The 19,797-nt window shown below is 41.1% G+C and overlaps 1 protein-coding gene across 1 annotated transcript in view; it reads right to left on the minus strand.

Moving 5' to 3' along the window:
* LOC139764960 (intermembrane lipid transfer protein VPS13A-like) overlaps window positions 1-19,797 on the minus strand; it is a 1,504,808-nt gene that overhangs the window by 547,829 nt on the left and 937,182 nt on the right. Inside the window, 1 exon segment of the mRNA XM_071692018.1 lies at window positions 9,497-9,622. Coding sequence (XP_071548119.1) covers window positions 9,497-9,622 — 126 coding nt within the window.

Here is a 19,797-nt window from a genome sequence, read left to right on the forward strand (position 1 = left end):
CTTATTCATATTTACTCTTAACTTTCTCCTTTCCCACACTTTATCAAACTCAGTCACCAGCTTCTGCAGTTTTCCCACCCGAATCAGCCACCAGCACTGTATCATCAGCGAACAACAACTGACTAACTTCCTAAGCCCTCTCTTCCACAACAGACTGCATACTTGCCCCTCTCTCCAAAACTCTTGCATTTACTACCCTAACCACCTCATCCATAAACAAATTAAACAACCATGGAGACATCTTGCACCCCTGACACAAACCAACATTCACTGGGAACCAATCACTTTCCTCCCTTCCTACTCATACACATGCCTTACATCCTTGGTAAAAGCTTTTCACTGCTTCTAACAACTTACCTCCCACACCGTATACTCTTAAAACCTTCCAAAAAGCATCTCTATCAACCCTATCATATGCCTTCTCCAATCCATAAATGCTACATACAAATCCATCTGTTTTTCTAAGTATTTCTCACATACATTCTTCAAAAGGGTAGTGAGTGGTGGAATGAAGAAGTAAGAGTATTAGTGAAAGAGAAGAGAGAGGCATTTGGACGATTTTTGCAGGGAAAAAATGCAATTGAGTGGGAGAAGTATAAAAGAAAGAGACAGGAGGTCAAGAGAAAGGTGCAAGAGGTGAAAAAAAGGGCAAATGAGAGTTGGGGTGAGAGACTATCAGTAAATTTTAGGGAGAATAAAAAGATGTTCTGGAAGGAGGTAAATAGGGTGCGTAAGACAAGGGAGCAAATGGGAACTTCAGTGAAGAGCGTAAATGGGGAGGTGATAACAAGTAGTGGTGATGTGAGAAGGAGATGGAATGAGTATTTTGAAGGTTTGTTGAATGTGTCTGATGACAGAGTGGCAGATATAGGGTGTTTGGGTCGAGGTGGTGTGCAAAGTGAGAGGGTTAGGGAAAATGATTTGGTAAACAGAGAAGAGGTAGTAAAAGCTTTGCGGAAGATGAAAGCCAGCAAGGCAGCAGGTTTGGATGGTATTGCAGTGGAATTTATTAAAAAAGGGGGTGACTGTATTGTTGACTGGTTGGTAAGGTTATTTAATGTATGTATGACTCATGGTGAGGTGCCTGAGGATTGGCGGAATGCGTGCATAGTGCCATTGTACAAAGGCAAAGGGGATAAGAGTGAGTGCTCAAATTACAGAGGTATAAGTTTGTTCAGTATTCCTGGTAAATTATATGGGAGGGTATTGATTGAGAGGGTGAAGGCAGGTACAGAGCATCAGATTGGGGAAGAGCAGTGTGGTTTCAGAAGTGGTAGAGGATGTGTGGATCAGGTGTTTGCTTTGAAGAATGTATGTCAGAAATACTTAGAAAAGCAAATGGATTTGTATGTAGCATTTATGGATCTGGAGAAGGCATATGATAGAGTTGATAGAGATGCTCTGTGGAAGGTATTAAGAATATATGGTGTGGGAGGCAAGTTGTTAGAAGCAGTGAAAAGTTTTTATCGAGGATGTAAGGCATGTGTACGTGTAGGAAGAGAGGAAAGTGATTGGTTCTCAGTGAATGTAGGTTTGCAGCAGGGGTGTGTGATGTCTCCATGGTTGTTTAATTTGTTTATGGATGGGGTTGTTAGGGAGGTAAATGCAAGAGTCTTGGAAAGAGGGGCAAGTATGAAGTCTGTTGGGGATGAGAGAGCTTGGGAAGTGAGTCAGTTGTTGTTCGCTGATGATACAGCGCTGGTGGCGGATTCATGTGAGAAACTGCAGAAGCTGGTGAGAGAGTTTGGTAAAGTGTGTGGAAGAAGAAAGTTAAGAGTAAATGTGAATAAGAGCAAGGTTATTAGGTACAGTAGGGTTGAGGGTCAAGTCAATTGGGAGGTGAGTTTGAATGGAGAAAAACTGGAGGAAGTGAAGTGTTTTAGATATCTGGGAGTGGATCTGTCAGCGGATGGAACCATGGAAGCGGAAGTGGATCATAGGGTGGGGGAGGGGGTGAAAATTTTGGGAGCCTTGAAAAATGTGTGGAAGTCGAGAACATTATCTCGGAAAGCAAAAATGGGTATGTTTGAAGGAATAGTGGTTCCAACAATTTTGTATGGTTGCGAGGCGTGGGCTATGGATAGAGTTGTGCGCAGGAGGATGGATGTGCTGGAAATGAGATGTTTGAGGACAATGTGTGGTGTGAGGTGGTTTGATCGAGTAAGTAACGTAAGGGTAAGAGAGATGTGTGGAAATAAAAAGAGCGTGGTTGAGAGAGCAGAAGAGGGTGTTTTGAAATGGCTTGGGCACATGGAGAGAATGAGTGAGGAAAGATTGACCAAGAGGATATATGTGTCGGAGGTGGAGGGAACGAGGAGAAGAGGGAGACCAAATTGGAGGTGGAAAGATGGAGTGAAAAGGATTTTGTGTGATCGGGGCCTGAACATGCAGGAGGGTGAAAGGAGGGCAAGGAATAGAGTGAATTGGAGCGATGTGGTATACAGGGGTTGACGTGCTGTCAGTGGATTGAATCAAGGCATGTGAAGCGTCCGGGGTAAACCATGGAAAGCTGTGTAGGTATGTATATTTGCGTGTGTGGCCGTGTGTATGTACATGTGTATGGGGGGGGTTGGGCCATTTCTTTCGTCTGTTTCCTTGTGCTACCTCGCAACCGCGGGAGACAGCGACGAGGTATAAAAAAAAAAAAAAAACATTCTTCAAAGCAAACACCTGATCCATACATCCTCTACTACTTCTGAAACCACGCTGCTCTTCCCTAGTCTGATGCTCTGTACACACCTTTAATCTCTCATATAATTTCCCAGGAATACTCAACAAACATAAGCCTCTGTAAATCAAATACTTGCCTTTATCCCCTATGCCTTTTTACAATGGCAAGATGCATGCATTCCGCCAATCCTCAAGCACTTCACCATGATCCAAACATACACTGAATATCCTTACCAACAACACAGTCACCCCTTATCTAATAAATAAAATAACACTGCAATACCATCCAATCCTGCCACCTTGCTGGCGTTAATCTTCTGCAAAGCTTTCACTACATCTTCTCTGTTTATCAAACCATTCTCCCTGACCTTCAAATTTCGCACCACACCGACCAAAACACACTATATCTGCCACTCTATCATCAAACACATTCAACAAACCTTCAAAATACTCACTCTATCTCCTTTTCATTTCTTGTTATTACCCCTCCATTTGCCCCCTTCACTGATGTTCCCATTTGTTCTCTTGCCTTATGCACGTTAATTACCTCCTTCCAAAACATCTTTTTAATCTCCCTAAAATTTGATGATACTCTCTCACCCCAAACTCTCATTTGCCCTCTTTTTCACTTCCTGCACCTTTCTTTTGATCTCCTCCCACTTTCTTTTATACATCTCCCAGTCATTTGCATTCCATCCCAGTAAAAATCATCCAAACATCTCTCTCTCTTCTCTTTCACTAACAACATTACTTCATCCTACCACTCACTGCCCTTTCTAATCCGCCCACCTCCCACCTTTCTCATACCACAGGCATCTTTTGCACATGCCAATCACTGCTTCCCTAAATACATCCCATACCTCACCCACTCGCCTCATGCCATTTGTTCTCACTTTTTGCCATTCTACTCTCAATCTCTCCTGGTACTTCCTCACACAAGTCTCCTTTCCAAGCTCACTTACTCTCACCACTCTCTTCTCCCCAACACTCTCTTCTTTGAAAATCTCAACAAGTCTTCACCTTCGCCTTCACAAGATAGTGATCAGACATCCCCTAGCTGCCCCTCTCAGAACATTTACATCCAAAAGTCTCTCTTTTACATGCCTATCAATTAACATGTAATCGAATAATGCCCTTTGACCATCTCTCCTATTCACATATGTATACTTATGCATATCTCTCTTTTTAAACCAGGTATTCCAATCACCAGTCTTTTTTTTTAGCACACAAATCCACATACTCTTCACCATTTCCATCTAAAACACTGCCACATTACTTACCTTTGCATTCAAGTCACCCATCACTATACCCAGTCCCGTGAATCAAAGGTGCTTACACACTCACTTAGCTGCTCCCAAAACACTTGCCTCTCATGATCTTTCTTTTCATGACCAGGTGCATATGCACCAAAAATCATACATCTCTCTCCATCCACTTACAGTTTTACCCATACCAATCTAGAGGCTACTCCTTCCTTTCCTCCTGTCCTTTCACCAACACCTGACTTTACTCCCAAGACATTCCCAAACCACTCTTCCCCTTTACCCTTGAGCTTCGTTTCACTCAGAGCCAAAACTTCCAGGTTCCTCAAACATACTACCTATCTCTCCTTTCTTCTTTTCTTGGTTACAACCACACACATTCAGACACCCCTATCTGAGCCTTCGAGGAGGATAAGCACTCCCCTCATGACTCCTTCTTCTGTTTCCCCTTTTAAAAATCTAAATACAATGAGGGGGGTTTCCAGCCCTCCACTCACGCCTCCTTTAGTCACCTTCTACAACACGCAGGGAATACATGGGAAGTATTCTTTCTCCCCTATCCCCATATATGTGAGCAGACATGTCTCCCTTCATCTTTTTGGGAGCTATCTTGGGTATGTCTGGTGATTTGGAAGAAGGGACAAGAGAGAGAGCAGTACAAGGTACAAGAGTCACTGGATTACATTACAGAATAATGAAGGTTAGAGGTGTAAGTAGGGAAGTGAAGAAAGGATTATGCAACAGCATAGTCCTCCTAAACATAACCTATGCAGCAGAAAGATGGACATGGATGAGTCACGGAGGTAATGAATCTAAGCTGTGCATATGAGTCATTTGATAGGAACACGTGGTATAACTAGATGGAATGAAGAAAGCAACGAAGGGATACATGAGAAATGTGGTATGGCAGGAAATACAAAGGGAATGAATTGTGGAGTGGTAGAGTGGGTGAAACAATACTTTGAGGTGGTTTGGGAATGTGAAAAGAATGCAAAACAGGGAGTCTACAAGGAGAGTGTAAGACAGCATGATTAAAGGGGCTGTGTGTGACATGGGGTAATAGAGTGGAAGAGTACTGGAGGGAAAGAAATGGGGGAAAATGCATGGAACGAAGTATGCAAGAAAAAAATGTACACAGAGATAGGTGGAGGCTCTTTTACTGTGGCCATCTCCTTGATGGGCATTCCCACATCAGAGATATAGACAGATAGATTGACAGTGGAAATCAAATTCCTGGGAGAAGTAATCTCTTGAGCCAAACGCATACTGAGCAGTTTCCTGCATTAGCATGGTAGTGCACAGAAACCACAGCTCTATCCACAACCAGGCCCTACAGTTCTTTCCATTGTTTATCCTGGATATTTCAAATGCTCTGGTTCATTCATTGACAGAATGTCAACCCCGGTATACCACACCGTTCCAGTTCAATTTTTCTCGTGCACTCCTTTCACCCTCCTGCATCTTCAGGCCTAAATCATTCAGTCTTTTTCACTTCATCCTTTCATCTCCAATTTGGCCTCCCTATTCTCCTTGTTTCCTCCACTTCTGACACATGAATCCTTTTTGTCAACATTTCCACACTCATTCTCTATATATGCCCAAATAATTTCAGCACACCCTCTTCAACTATCTCAACCACACTCTTTTTAATACCACACATCTATCCTACCCTTTCATTACTTACTTGATCAAATCACCTCATATCAAATATTGTCCCCAAACATTTAATTTGCAATACACTCATCCTCCTCTGCACAATCATATCTATAGCCTATGATCTGCAATCATAAAATAATGCTGGGAATACTATGCCTTCAATCATACCCATTTTTAACCTCCAAGGTAATGATTTCTCTTTCCACACATGCTTCACTCCTCCCAGAGCCTTTGTTCCACTGTCCATCCTGTGACTCACTTTCACTTCCATGGTTCTTTTGCTTAAATGTCCACTCCCAGGTACCTAAAACACTTCAATTCCTCTAATTTTTCTCCGTTCAAACTTACACCCTACCTAACCTGTCCCTTAACTCTGCTAAACCTAATAACCAGGCTTTTATTCACATTTACTCTCAAATTCCTCCTTCCACACACCCTTCCAAACTCAATAATGAACTGCAGTTTCACAATCGAATCTGCCACCAGTGATGTATCATCAGCAAACAACAAACAACTTACTTCCTGGGCCCTTTCATCCCCTACAGACTGCATACTCATCCCTCTTTCCAAGACTTTTGCATTTACCTCCCTCATCAACCAATAAATAAACAAATTAACCATGGTGACATCACTTACCCCTGCCAGAGACCAAACTTCACTTTGAACCATTCACTCTCTTCTCTTTCTACTCCTACATATGCCTTACACCCTTGATAAAAATTTCTCACTGCTCTAGAAGCTTTTCTTACACACCACATACCTTTAAGACCTTCTACAAGGCATCTCTGTCAACCCCAATCATTTGCTGTCACTAGATCCATAAATGCCACATACAAATCCATCAGTTTCTTGAAATATTTCTCACACACATCTTTAATGCAAACACCTGATCCATATATCCTTTAACACTTCTGAATCACAATGGCTCCTCCCCAGTCTGACACTCTTTACAAGTTTTCACTCTCTCAATCACTGCCCTCCCATACAACTTACCAGGTGCACTCAACAAACATATACCCTTGTAGTATGAACACTCATCTTTATCTCCCTTGCCTTTAGACAATGGCTCTATACATACATTGCATCAATCTTTAGGCACTTCCCCATGATCCATATATACACTGAAAATCCTAACTAGCCAATCAACAACAGACTCATTCATTTCCTTAAATTCAACAGCAATACCATCCACTCCAGCCACCTTGCCACATTTCATCCTCTGTAAGGATGAAACCACTCTCCATGACTCTCTTGCTTCACATACCACCCCTTAAACATGCTAAATTTGTCACCCTGTCATCAAGCACATTCAACAAGCCTTTAAAATACTCACTCCATCTCCTCTTCACTTCATCACTACCTGTTCCCACTTACCATTTTGCTTCCTTCAGTGATGTTCCTGTCTTTTGTCTATTATCAACCTCCTTCCAAAACACCTGATTCTCCCTGAAATTTATTGATACTTGCTCAACTCAACTCTCATTTGCCCTCTTTTTCAATCCCTGCACCTTCCACCTGACCTCCTGCTACTTTCCTTTATACATCCTCCAATCATTTGCACTCTTACCCTGTTAATGCTGCCCAAATACCTCTCTTTTCTCTTTCAATAGCAACCTTACCTATTCATCCCACCACTCGCTACCTTTTTGAATCTGGCCACCTCCCACCTTTCACATGTCACATGCATCTCTCACACATGCCAGCACTGCTTCCCTGAATACCTCACATTCTTCATCCACTCCCCATGGTTAATTTACCATTTTGTCCTCTTACACTGAATCTTTCCTGGTATTTCTTCACATGTCTCATATCCAAGCTCACTTAATTTGACCACTATCTTACCACTTCTGTTTTCTCTTGCCCTAAAACCTCTACAAATCAAACATCCCACCAGCTGTCTCTCTCAGCACAATTATATCCAAAATTTTTTCTCTTACATGTGTATCAATCAATCTGTGATCCAATAATGCATCCTGACCATGTTTCTTATCTACATACATATGCTTGTGTATGTCCCTCTTTTTAAACAAGACATTCCCAATCACAAATCCTTTTTCAGCACACAACTCCACATGCTTTTGGCTATTTCCATTCATAATCCTGAATACCCCATGCCCCCACAATTATACCCTCAACTGCCACATTACTTACCTTCCCATCTAAATCATCCATCACTAATACCAAGTCTCGTACATCACAACTGCTGACACTCTCACTCAGCTGCTCCTGAACACTTGCCTCTCATGATCTTTCTTCTTGTAGCCAGTTGCATAAGCACCAAGAATTACCCAACTCTCGCAATCCAATTTAATTTTTACCTACATCAGTCTAGGCACACACTCCACACTCTCACACACTCCCACAACTGCTTTTGGAGTAGTGCTATTCCTTAGCTCTTGTCCTCTCACCTACCCCTGACTTTACTGCTAACACATTTCCACATCATTCTTCCCCTTAACCTTTCAGCTTCATTTCAGTAGAGCCAGAACATTCAGCTTACTTTTCTCAAATATTTCTCCTCTCTTCTCATCTTGGTTTATTCTACACATTTCAGACACCCAAGCCTGGCTCTTTCTTCTGTTCCATCTTCTAGAAATTTAAATACCAGAAGGGGAGAGTTTCCAGCCCCCTACTCCCCCTTCTATGACTAGCAGGGATTACAGTAGCTGTAATAACTCCTTAAAACATTTGAAAAATTGATGGTGTGTGCAAGGATGGTAAAGGTGGTTGGAGTGAGAGTCTCCCTTCTCTAATCTACTCTTTAAAACATTCTATGCATTTCTTGCTAACCCCATCATTTGTAACTAGGCTAACCCTATCATTTGTAACTAGCATTCTTCTACTGTCTTCTAGCATTATTCTCTTCCTTCTAGAAGAGATTATCAATCTATCTTAACTGATAAATCATCTCAAATTCCTTCCAAGATCCTGATTCACCTTCTCTTACCGATATAATATCCTTTTCACTCTTTTATTTAGGGCTTATATTCTATGCAAGGGCTACTCAATTGGTAGACGGTGGTCTGGATCTGGACCATGACGAACTTTGCTGTGGACGTCAGCCTCTCTTCTCTCTGTACAGTAATTTGCTCATATGGGAAAAAAATTAAGATGTCATTCTTCACAGTGCATCTGTAATCAGTAGCATTCATGAAATCATTTCTTGAGCTTATCAAAAACAAATTTCCAGTTAGTTTCAGAGTACATCAGCCTGAAGCCAATCATAATGCATTTTCTTATCACTTCTTTATGATGTTATTTTAAATGAAGCCTTTCATCCAGACCTTTGCCATCTAGGACTTTCGTATGACTGGACCTTCACTAACAGTACATGAGTAGCCATGCTCTATATCCTTTGCTCTCCACTCATCATTGTCTCATCACTTAAAAATGATGAATTAAGCTAATCATGATGAACTAGTTCCCTAATGACTCAACTACTGCAAAATGAAGCCATGTTATGCATGGATTAACTGCACTATGTTGTACTGTATCATGTTTCACTTTATGTATTATGTATCCCTGCGTCTGTTTTTGTGGGACGGGTGCAAATACAATACAGTACTGAGACTGCAGTGGGGCTAGGAACAATATTAGAACTAGTTTGAAAAAAAAAAAAAAACATGCTGGAGTGGGGCCTTGGAACAAGCAGGGATATGTGTGGCGCCCAAGAACAATACTGGGGCCAGAGTGAGGCCCTGCAACACATCCTCCTTTCTAACATGTCTAAGTTCCCATTAGGTCACATGTCCTTTGTAAACTTTTCTCAGAACACATAATCTGGACAAAGTAAGGAAAGGGTTCAATTCAAAATCAAATGACAACTATCAAAATGAGCTGTTTTTAACATTTTCTGGGATAAGTAAGTCAACAAGCATTACTAAATCTACATTTTATGGCAGACCTACCCCCTTTTCCATCCGAAGAACTGTTGAATGGTTGGAATTGAAGTGGAAATGTTGAGATCTCACTTGCTGGTCCCGATAACGAACTACCATGTGCATGTTTTCACCGTCAGGCCAAAATGCCATACACTAAGAGGAAAAAACATAAAGAATAGTATTCATGATAACAGGAATTAACAAATATAAAGTGAAACAAGACATAAGTGTAATAATCAGATATTTGAATATGTTTCCATTAACAGTTAAGCCATTAGTCATCCTCACATTACTGTATTCACTTCTTGCAACATATATTTCCTCTCCTGCACAATTTCTCTTACATTTAATGGATATAAACTCTTATTATAACCAATATACTGTTTTCTATATTTTGATTCCTAAGTCCCTATTATGTTCCATACCTTCCATTTACGACTCAAATCTCTTTTACTCTTATAATGCTTTAGCTTATATCATTTATTTCTAGCTATACTGTTTCATGGTATATTGTTTTCTTTTTATCCTTTCATTATCTTATATCAAATACCTACACTATAGATCTCCTTAAACTCTCTAATCTTTTAATCCACAACATCATATTCATATAACATGCAGATACTTCTGAGAGCAAAATGATCTCTCTTATAGCCTAAAAATTTCTACCATAATAGAGAAAAATCCAGTTCTCCCAGGTTCATGCATAATGTAGGCCCTGGTTTCCCAAATACTGCCTCAAGTTGAAAAATGAATCAGCCACTTCAGATGAATGTCTAAAGGTTGATAAGCTACCATGATGAAAACTGTAGACATAACAAGCAGACCCAGACAGATGGTACATACAAAACACTTTTCCCATCTTCCTGTACAGATCCTACAATCAAGAAATATTATACGTCACATTGTTATTCTTTCTGCATAAGATGAATTCAGCATTTCAAAATAACATATCACCAAGAATGATATCTACCTATCTATGAGTACTACATAGCACTTCTCTCACCTGGATGATTGCTAGAGAGCCTCTTCATTCTTTTCACAGGGTTGTTATTTTGATTTTGTTTGGAAAATATTTTGCATATGTATACACATGGATACATAAATGAGTAGCAGAGATGGTCAGTGGGCATCACTGGATTACGTATTAATTGATACTCATGCAAAAGAAAAACTTTTAGTTGTAAGTGTGCTGAAAGGGAGCAGCTGGTGGGATGTCTGATCACTATCTTGTGGAGGTAAGAGTGAAGATTTGTTGAGGTTTCAGGAAATGAGAAAACAGTAACAGTAAGAGGAGAGTGGTGAAAACAGGTGAGCTTGGAAAAAAGACTTGCATGAAGAAACATCGGGGGAGATCTAGTGTAGAATGACAAAATGTGAAAGCAAATGAAGCAAGAGGAGTGAGTGAAGAAAGGGAGGAATTAAGGGAAGCAATGGCAGCATGTAAGAGAGATGCAAGTGGTATGTCCAATGTGGGATGCGGGCTGATTAGAAAGGGTAGTGAGTGGTGGGATGAAGCAGTAAAGTTGCTGAATGAGACTAGATAGGCATTTGGCTGGTACTTACATGGAAAGGATGCAAATGATTGGGAGATTCATAAGAGAAAATGAAAGGAGGTCAAGAGAAAGTTGCTGGGGTTGAAAAAGAGGGCAAATGAGAGTTAGGGTGAGTGAGTATCAGTACACTTTATGAAGAATAAGAAAACAAATGGAGAATGAGTGAGAAAAGGTTCAAAGAGGATATGTGTGTCAAAAGCAGAGGGAACAAGGAGAATGGTGAGACAAAAGCTGAGATGGATGGATGGAGTAAAACAGATCTTGGATAATTGGGGCCTAAACATACAGGAGGGTGAAAGGCATGCATGGGATACAATGAATTGGAATGATGAGGTATACTGTGGCTGATGTGCTATCAATGAACTTAACTAGGGCATGCAAAGCATCCTGGGTAAACCATGGAAAAGCCTATAGGGCCTGGATGTGAATAGGGAGCTGTGTTTTCGTGAATAAGACATAAAAGCTAAAGCAGATGTGGCCTTTCTTCATCCCTTCCTAGCAGTGCCCAACAAGCGAGGGAAAGGATGATCTAGTGTGGAAGAAGGGGAAGATATATATATATATATATATATATATATATATATATATATATATATATATATATATATATATATATATTTCATTTTTTTGCTTTGTCGCTGTCTCCCGCATTAGCGAGGTAGCGCAAGGAAACAGATGAAAGAATAGCCCAACCCACCCACATACACATGTATGTACATACACGTCCACACACGCAAATATACATACCTATACATCTCAACGAATACATATATATATACACACAGAGACATATATATATATACATACACATGTACATAATTCATACTGTCTGCCCTTATTCATTCCCATCGCCACCCCACCACACATGGAATAACCAACCCCCTACCCCCTCATGTGCACGAGGTAGCACTAGGAAAAGACAACAAAGGCTACATTCGTTCACACTCACTCTCTAGCTGTCATGTAATAATGCACCAAAACCACAGCTCCCTTTCCACATCCAGGCCCCACAGAACTTTCCATGGTTTACCCCAGACGCTTCACACGCCCTGGTTCAATCCATTAACAGCACGTCAACCCCGGTATACCACATCGTTCCAATTCACTCTATTCCTTGCACGCCTTTCACCCTCCTGCATGTTCAGGCCCCGATCACTCAAAAACTTTTTCACTCCATCTTTCCACCTCCAATTTGGTCTCCCACTTCTCCTCGTTCCCTCCACTTCTGACACATATATCCTCTGGGTCAATCTTTCCTCACTCATTCTTTCCATGAGACCAAACCAATTCAAAATACCCTTTTCTGCTCTCTCAACCACACTCTTTTTATTACCACACATCTCTCTTACCCTATTATTACTTACTCGATCAAACCATCTCACACCACATACTATCCTCAAACATCTCATTTCCAGCACATCCACCCTCCTCTGCACACCTCTATCTATAGCCCATGCCTCGCAACCATAAAACATTGTTGGAACCACTACTCCTCAAACATACCCACTTTTGCTTTCCAAGATAATGTTCTCGACTTCCACACATTCTTCAACGCTCAAAGAACTTTCACCCCTCCCCCACCCTAAGATTCACTTCCGCTTCCATGGTTCCATCTGCTGCTAAATCCACTCCCAGATATCTAAAACACTTTACTTCCTCCAGTTTTTCTCCATTCAAACTTACCTCCCAATTGACTTGACCTTCAACCCTACTGTACCTAATAACCTTGTTCTTATTCACATCTACTCTCACCTTTCTTCTTTCACACACTTTACCAAACTGTGTCACCAGCTTCTGCAGTTTCTCACATGAATCAGCCACCAGTGCTGTATCATCAGCGAACAAAGACTGATTCACCTCCCAAGCTCTCTCATCCACAACAGACTGCATACTTGCCCCTCTCTCCAAAACTCTTGCATTCACCTCCCCAACAACCCCATCCATAAACAAATTAAACAACCATGGAGACATCACACACCCCTGCCACAAGCCAACATTTACTGAGAACCAATCACTTTCCCCTCTTCCTACATGTATGCAAGCCTTACATCCTCAATAATTACTTTTCACTGCTTCTAACAACTTGCCTTCCACACTATATATTCTTAATACTTTCCACAGAGCATCTCTATCAACTCTATCATATACCTTCTCCAGATCCATAAATGCTACAAATCCTTTGCTTTTCTCTCACATACATTCTTCAAAGCAAACACCTGATCCACACATCCTCTACCACTTTTGAAACCCCAATGCTCTTCCCCATTCTGATGCTCCATACATGCTTTCACCCTCTCAATCAATACCCTCCCATATAATTTCCCAGGAGCACACAACAAACTTATACCTCTGTAATTTGAGCACTCATTTTTATCCCCTTTGCCTTTGTACAATGGCACTATGCAAGCTTTCCGCCAATCCTCAGGCACCTCACCATGAGTCATACATACATTAAATAATCTTACCAACCAGTCAACAATACAGTCACCCCCTTTTTTAATAAATTCCACTGCAATACCATCCAAACCCGCTGCCTTGCTGGCTTTCATCTTCTGCAAAGCTTTTACTACCTCTTCTCTGTTTACCAAATCATTTTCCCTAACCCTCTCACTTTGCACACCACCTTGACTAAAACACCCTATATCTGCCACTCTATCATCAAACACATTCAACAAACCTTCAAAATACTCACTCCATCTCCTTCTCACATCACAACTACTTGTTATCACCTCCCCATTAGCCCCATTCACTGAAGTTCCCATTTGTTCCCTTGTCTTACAGACTTTACTTACCTCCTTCCAAAACATCTTTTTATCCTCCCTAAAATCTAATGATACTCTCTCACCCCAACTCTCATTTGCCCTCTTTTTCACCTCTTGCACCTTTCTCTTGACCTCCTGCCTCTATCTTTTATACATATCCCACTCATTTGCATTATTTCCCTGCAAAAATCGTCCAAATGCCTCTCTCTTCTCTTTCACTATTAATCTTACTTCTTCATCCCACCACTCACTACCCTTTCTAATCTGCCCACCTCCCATGCTTCTCATGGCACAATCATCTTTTGCACAAGCCATCACTACTTCCCTAAAATACATCCCATTCCTCCCCCACTCCCCTTACCTCCTTTGTTCTCACCTTTTTCCATTCTGTACTCAGTCTCTCCTGGTACTTCCTCACACAAGTCTCCTTCCCAAGCTCACTTACTCTCACCACTCTCTTCACCCCAACATTCTCTCTTCTTTTCTGAAAACCTCTACAAATCTTCACCTTCGCCTCCAGTTGCCCCTCTCAGTACATTAACATCCAACTTCCAGCTTTACCCATATGTATCTAGAGTTTACTTTCTTACACTCTATCACATACTCCCACCTCTCCTGTTTCAGGAGTAGCGCTACTCCTTCCCTTGCTCTTGTCCTCTCACCCACCCCTGACTTTACTCCCAAAATATTTCCAAACCATTCTTCCCCTTTACCCTTCAGCTTCGTTTCACTCAGAGTCAAAGCATTCTTCCCCTTTATCTTTCAGCTTCGTTTCACTCAGAGTCAAAACAGTCAGGTTCCTTTCCTCAAACATACTACCTATCTCTCCTTTTTCTCATCTTGGTTACATCCACACACATCTAGATACCCCAATCTGAGTTTTCAAAAAGGATGATCACTCCCCGCATGACTCCTTCTGTTTCCCCTTTTAGAAAGTTAAAATACAAGGAGGGGAGGAATTCTAGCCCTCCACTCCCATCCCCTTTAGTCGCCTTCTACGACACACGGGGAATGCTGGGAAGTATTCTTTCTCCCCTATCCCCAGGGATATATACTTATATATATATAATTCTGGGAGCGTTGAAGAATGTGTGTAAGTCGAGAACATTATCTCGGAAAGCAAAAATGGGTATGTTTGAAGGAATGGTGCTTCCAATAATGTTATATGGTTGCGAGGCGTGGGCTATAGATAGCGTTGTGCGCAGGAGGGTGGATGTGCTGGAAATGAGATGTTTGAGGACAATATGTGGTGTGAGGTGGTTTGATCGAATAAGTAATAATAGGCTAAGAGAGATTTGTGGTAATAAAAAGAGTGTGGTTGAGAGAGCAGAATAGGGTGTTTTGAAATGGTTTGGTCACATGGAGAGAATGAGTGAGGAAAGACTGACCAAGAGGATATATGTGTCAGAGGTGGAGGGAACGAGGAGAAGTGGGAGACCAAATTGGAGGTGGAAAGATGGAGTGAAAAAGATTTTGAGTGATCGGGGCCTGAACATACAGGAGGGTGAAAGGTGTGCAAGGAATAGAGTGAGTGTGTGTGGATGTGTATGTATATACATGTGTATGTGGGTGTGTTGAGCCATTCTTTCGTCTGTTTCCTTGTGCTACCTCCCTAACGCAGGAGACAGCGACAAAGCAAAATGAATAAATAAATAAATAAATACATGTATCATTATTAATAATACATTTATATTTATTCATTTTATATTTATCATACTTTGTTGCTGTCTCCCACATTAGCAAGGTAGCGCAAGGAAACAGACAAAAGAATGGCCCAACCCACACACATACCCATGTATATGCATAAATGTCCACACACGCACATAAACTACCTATACATCTCAACGTATACATATATATACACACACAGACATATACATATATACTCATGTGCATAATTCATACTGTCTGCACAAATTCATTCCCATCGCCACCCTGCCACACATGAAATGAAAACCCCCTCCCCATGCATGTGCATGAAGCAGCACTAGGAAAAGACAAGAAAGGCCACATTCATTCACACTAAGTCTCTAGCTGCCATGTATAATGCACCGAAACCACAGCACCTTCTCCAAATCCAGGCCCCACAGAACTTTCCATGGTTTACCACAGATGCTTCACATGCCCTGGTTCAATCCACTGACAGCACGTTGACTCCGGTATACCACATTGTTCCAATTCACTCTATTCCTTGCACGCCTTTCACCCTCCTGAATGTCCAGGCCCCGATCACTCAAAATCTTTTTCACTCCACCTTTCCACCTCCAATTTGGTCTCCCACTTCTCCTCGTTCCCTCCACCTCTGACACATATATCCTCTTTGTCAATCTTTCCTCACTCATTCTCTCCATGTGATCAAACTAATTCTGAACGCCCTCTTCTGCTCTCTCAACCACACTCTCTTTATTACCACACATCTCTCTTACCCTTTCGTTATTTACTCGATCAAACCACCTCACACCACATATTGTCCTTAAACATCTCATTTCCAAGACATCCACCCTCCTCCGCACAACTTTATTTATAGCTCATGCCTTGCAACCATATAAAATTGTTGGAACCAGTATTCCTTCAAACATACCCATTTTTGCTTTCCGAGATAACGTTCTTGCTGTCTCCCGCATTAGCATGGTAGCGCAAGGAAACAGACAAAAGAATGGCCCAACCTCCCCACATACACATGTATATATATACACGTCCACACACGCACATATACATATCTATACATTTCAACATATACATATATATATATATATATACATACATAGATTTGGTAAACATAGAAGAGGTAGTAAAAGCTTTGCAGAAATGAAAGCCAGCAAGGCAGCGGGTTTGTATAGTACTGCAGTGGAATTTACTAAAAAAGGGGGTGACTGTATTGTTGACTGGTTGGTAACGATATTTAATGTATGTAAGACTCATGGTGAGATGCCCGAGGATTGGCGGAATGCATGCATAGTGCCATTGTACAAAGGCAAAGGGGATAAAGGTGAGTGCTCAAATTACAGAGGTATAAGTTTGTTGAGTACTCAGGGGAAATTATATGGGAGGGCATTGATTGAGAGGGTGAAGGAATGTACAGAGCATTAGATTGGGGAAGAGCAGTGTGGTTTCAGAAGTGGTAGAGGATGTGTGGATCAGGTGTTTGCTTTGAAGAATGTATATGAGAAATACTTAGAATAGCGAATGGATTTGCATGTAGCATTTATGGATCTAGAGAAGGTATATGATAGAGTTGATAGATATGCTCTGTGGAAGGTATTAAGAGTTTATGGTGTGGGAGGCAAGTTGTTAGAAGCAGTGAAAAGTTTTTATCGAGGATGTAAGGCATGTGTGCGAATGAGAAAAGAGGAAAGTGATTGGTTCTCAGTAAATGTCGGTTTGCAACAGGGGTGCGTGATGTCTCCATGGTTCTTAGTTTGTTTATGGATGGGGTTGTTAGGGAGGTGAATGCAAGAGTTTTGGAGAGAGGGGCAAGTATGTAGTCTGTTGTGGATGAGAAAGCTTGGGAGGTGAGTCAATTGTTGTATGCTGATGATACAGTGCTGGTGGCTAATTTGGGTGAGAAACTGCAGAAGCTGGTGACTGAATTTGGTAAAGTGTGTGAAAGAAGAAAGCTGAGAGTAAATGTGAATAAGAGCAAGGTTATTAGGTACAGTAGGATTGAGGGACAAGTCAATTGGGAGGTAAGTTTGAATGGAGAAAAACTGGAGGAAGTGAAGTGTTTTAGATATCTGGGAGTGGATTTGGCAATGGATGGAACCACGGAAGTGGAAGTGAGTCACAGGGTGAGGGAGGAGGCAGAAATTCTGGGAGCGTTGGAAAATGTGTGGAAGGTGAGAACATTATCTAGGAAAGGAAAAATGGGTATGTTTGAAGGAATAGTATGGTTCCAACAATGTTATATTGTAAGACTCAACAATGTTATATTGTAAGACTCAACAATGTTATACTGTAAGACTCACGCACACGACCATTATTTTTTCATTAGCTATTTGTTATTATCATCTTACTGTGAGTTACATAGAGTTAGATGCATGTTCCCACGGGCTCACTATTCCCACGGGCTACTGTTAATCAGGATGTTTGAACACGTAAGAGCTGATCTGTTATTTGAACACGTTGTTGAATGGATGCTGACAGATTCCCATATAACCCTTGTCAGTTTTACCTGAGGTGACACAATGACCAGCCTCGTCACACTGTTCACTAGAGTGTGCCATAGTGTGTCACAAGACTATAGCCCAGAGTACTACACATGTACGTACATAATTTTGTAATAAATCTACAAAGGCCACCTGATCTTCATTGAGTACCACAAATGAAGAATACCTGAATTCCTTCCTATAAACTGAACCTTACAAATGGTGGCAGCGAAGTAAGAACCTATGTGACTACAGACGACCGTCACATGTATTTCATATTTCTACGCCTGGTGTTCCCAGCAGTCATACAAGCCTACCTGACACAGCCTTGACGCTCACTCCAGTGGATGTTAAGGGCAGAACCCATGGCTGACTGCGTTCTCCATCACCCGTAACTTAATGCATTGAAGATACGCCTTCATTGCATTGCTGACACTGTCGCTTGCAAGGGAATCAAGACCGCCAATGTTGTGCAGTGCTGCCATCACATCCAGACGTCTCAAGCAAGGTCATCGATCCTGCCAACACCAACGTGGAGGTCATCTTGTCAACTGCTTCAGAGATGCATTATCATCAGCTGTGGCAACATCCCAGATGTCAGCATCGCATGGTCCAGCCCCTGTTGCTCAATCAACTTTCCTGCTAGCAAGCCACTAATCTGCACACATCTTCACCTCGCTACACCCAAGATGCCTTCGTAAGCGAATCTCCCATTCAGATAAGAACTGTGTCAGAATGGTTCATTCTGTGAGGTATGCTCTTTTTGTGTTACTAGTTCCTAGTCTATAAATATAGACATATATATACTTTTCGGTGATATAATTATTCATTTTTGTAGTTTAGCAAATTAATCTAAGTTTTCAGTTATTATTCCATATATTCCTTCTTATGTTTTCATACACTGGTATTATTGTTTTTAGTGATGATTATTTTCATATATAGAGTCCATTACTGATATGTTATACTATTAAGTGCAACTTTTATTACAGACTTATATTGATATGTTATACTATGATGCCAGCCTTTTTATGTTATGTTATGTATTTTGGATTAGGTCAATAGTGTTAATTATATTTAAAATTTTTTTGGGGGGGTTATTACTTACACACTTTAAGTAAGATTGTATTGATGTCTGAAGAAATTCCAAGTGGTAATCGTAAAGGTTCATATGCACTTGGGAATTTACCTAGAATCCCTTATTATGAACAGAACCAGCCTTCTAAAATGGTGACGTCACACAAAGTTGCTTTGACAGATTCTGATGACACAGATGACCCACAGAAACCTTGTCACACATTACCACACCCACACCCACCTCCCCTCCACCTCACAAAAACTCGGGACAATCAATTCCTTCACAAAAAACTGTTTTTACACTAAAACAAGCTAAACTGTCAAATTTTGATCGGTGGATTAGAAATGCAGAGGACATTTTTGAACATAATGGTGATTCAGGAGACAGAGTGCTTATATCGGCAGCTAAAAATCTCATTGATTTCAACAAGCCTAACAATTATGCTACAGTTGTCTATGACTCAGATGACATTCAAAACTGTACATCTTGGGATGAATTTAAAACGTTGTTTAAATTAGGTTGTGAGGAATCATTCTCAAATAGTTTACTACACGTCCTTTTACGTGCTCTTAACACAACATACTTGGATGATACGTCAGTCCCTGATCACTGGAGTACCTTACATGGAAGAATAAGATTAGTTAGGGAGGCTTATGAATCCTCACCCTGGATATCGGCCATGATGAATCCTGAAACTCATGTACATACATTCATGTGTTTATTACACATAACCTTCATTCTCAAGGACTTGCCTCCAGACATAAGTCAATGGTTACTTAATGAGGACATCGAC

This window comes from Panulirus ornatus, chromosome 52, assembly GCF_036320965.1.
Source record: "Panulirus ornatus isolate Po-2019 chromosome 52, ASM3632096v1, whole genome shotgun sequence".
NCBI classification, from domain to species: Eukaryota; Metazoa; Arthropoda; class Malacostraca; order Decapoda; family Palinuridae; genus Panulirus; species Panulirus ornatus.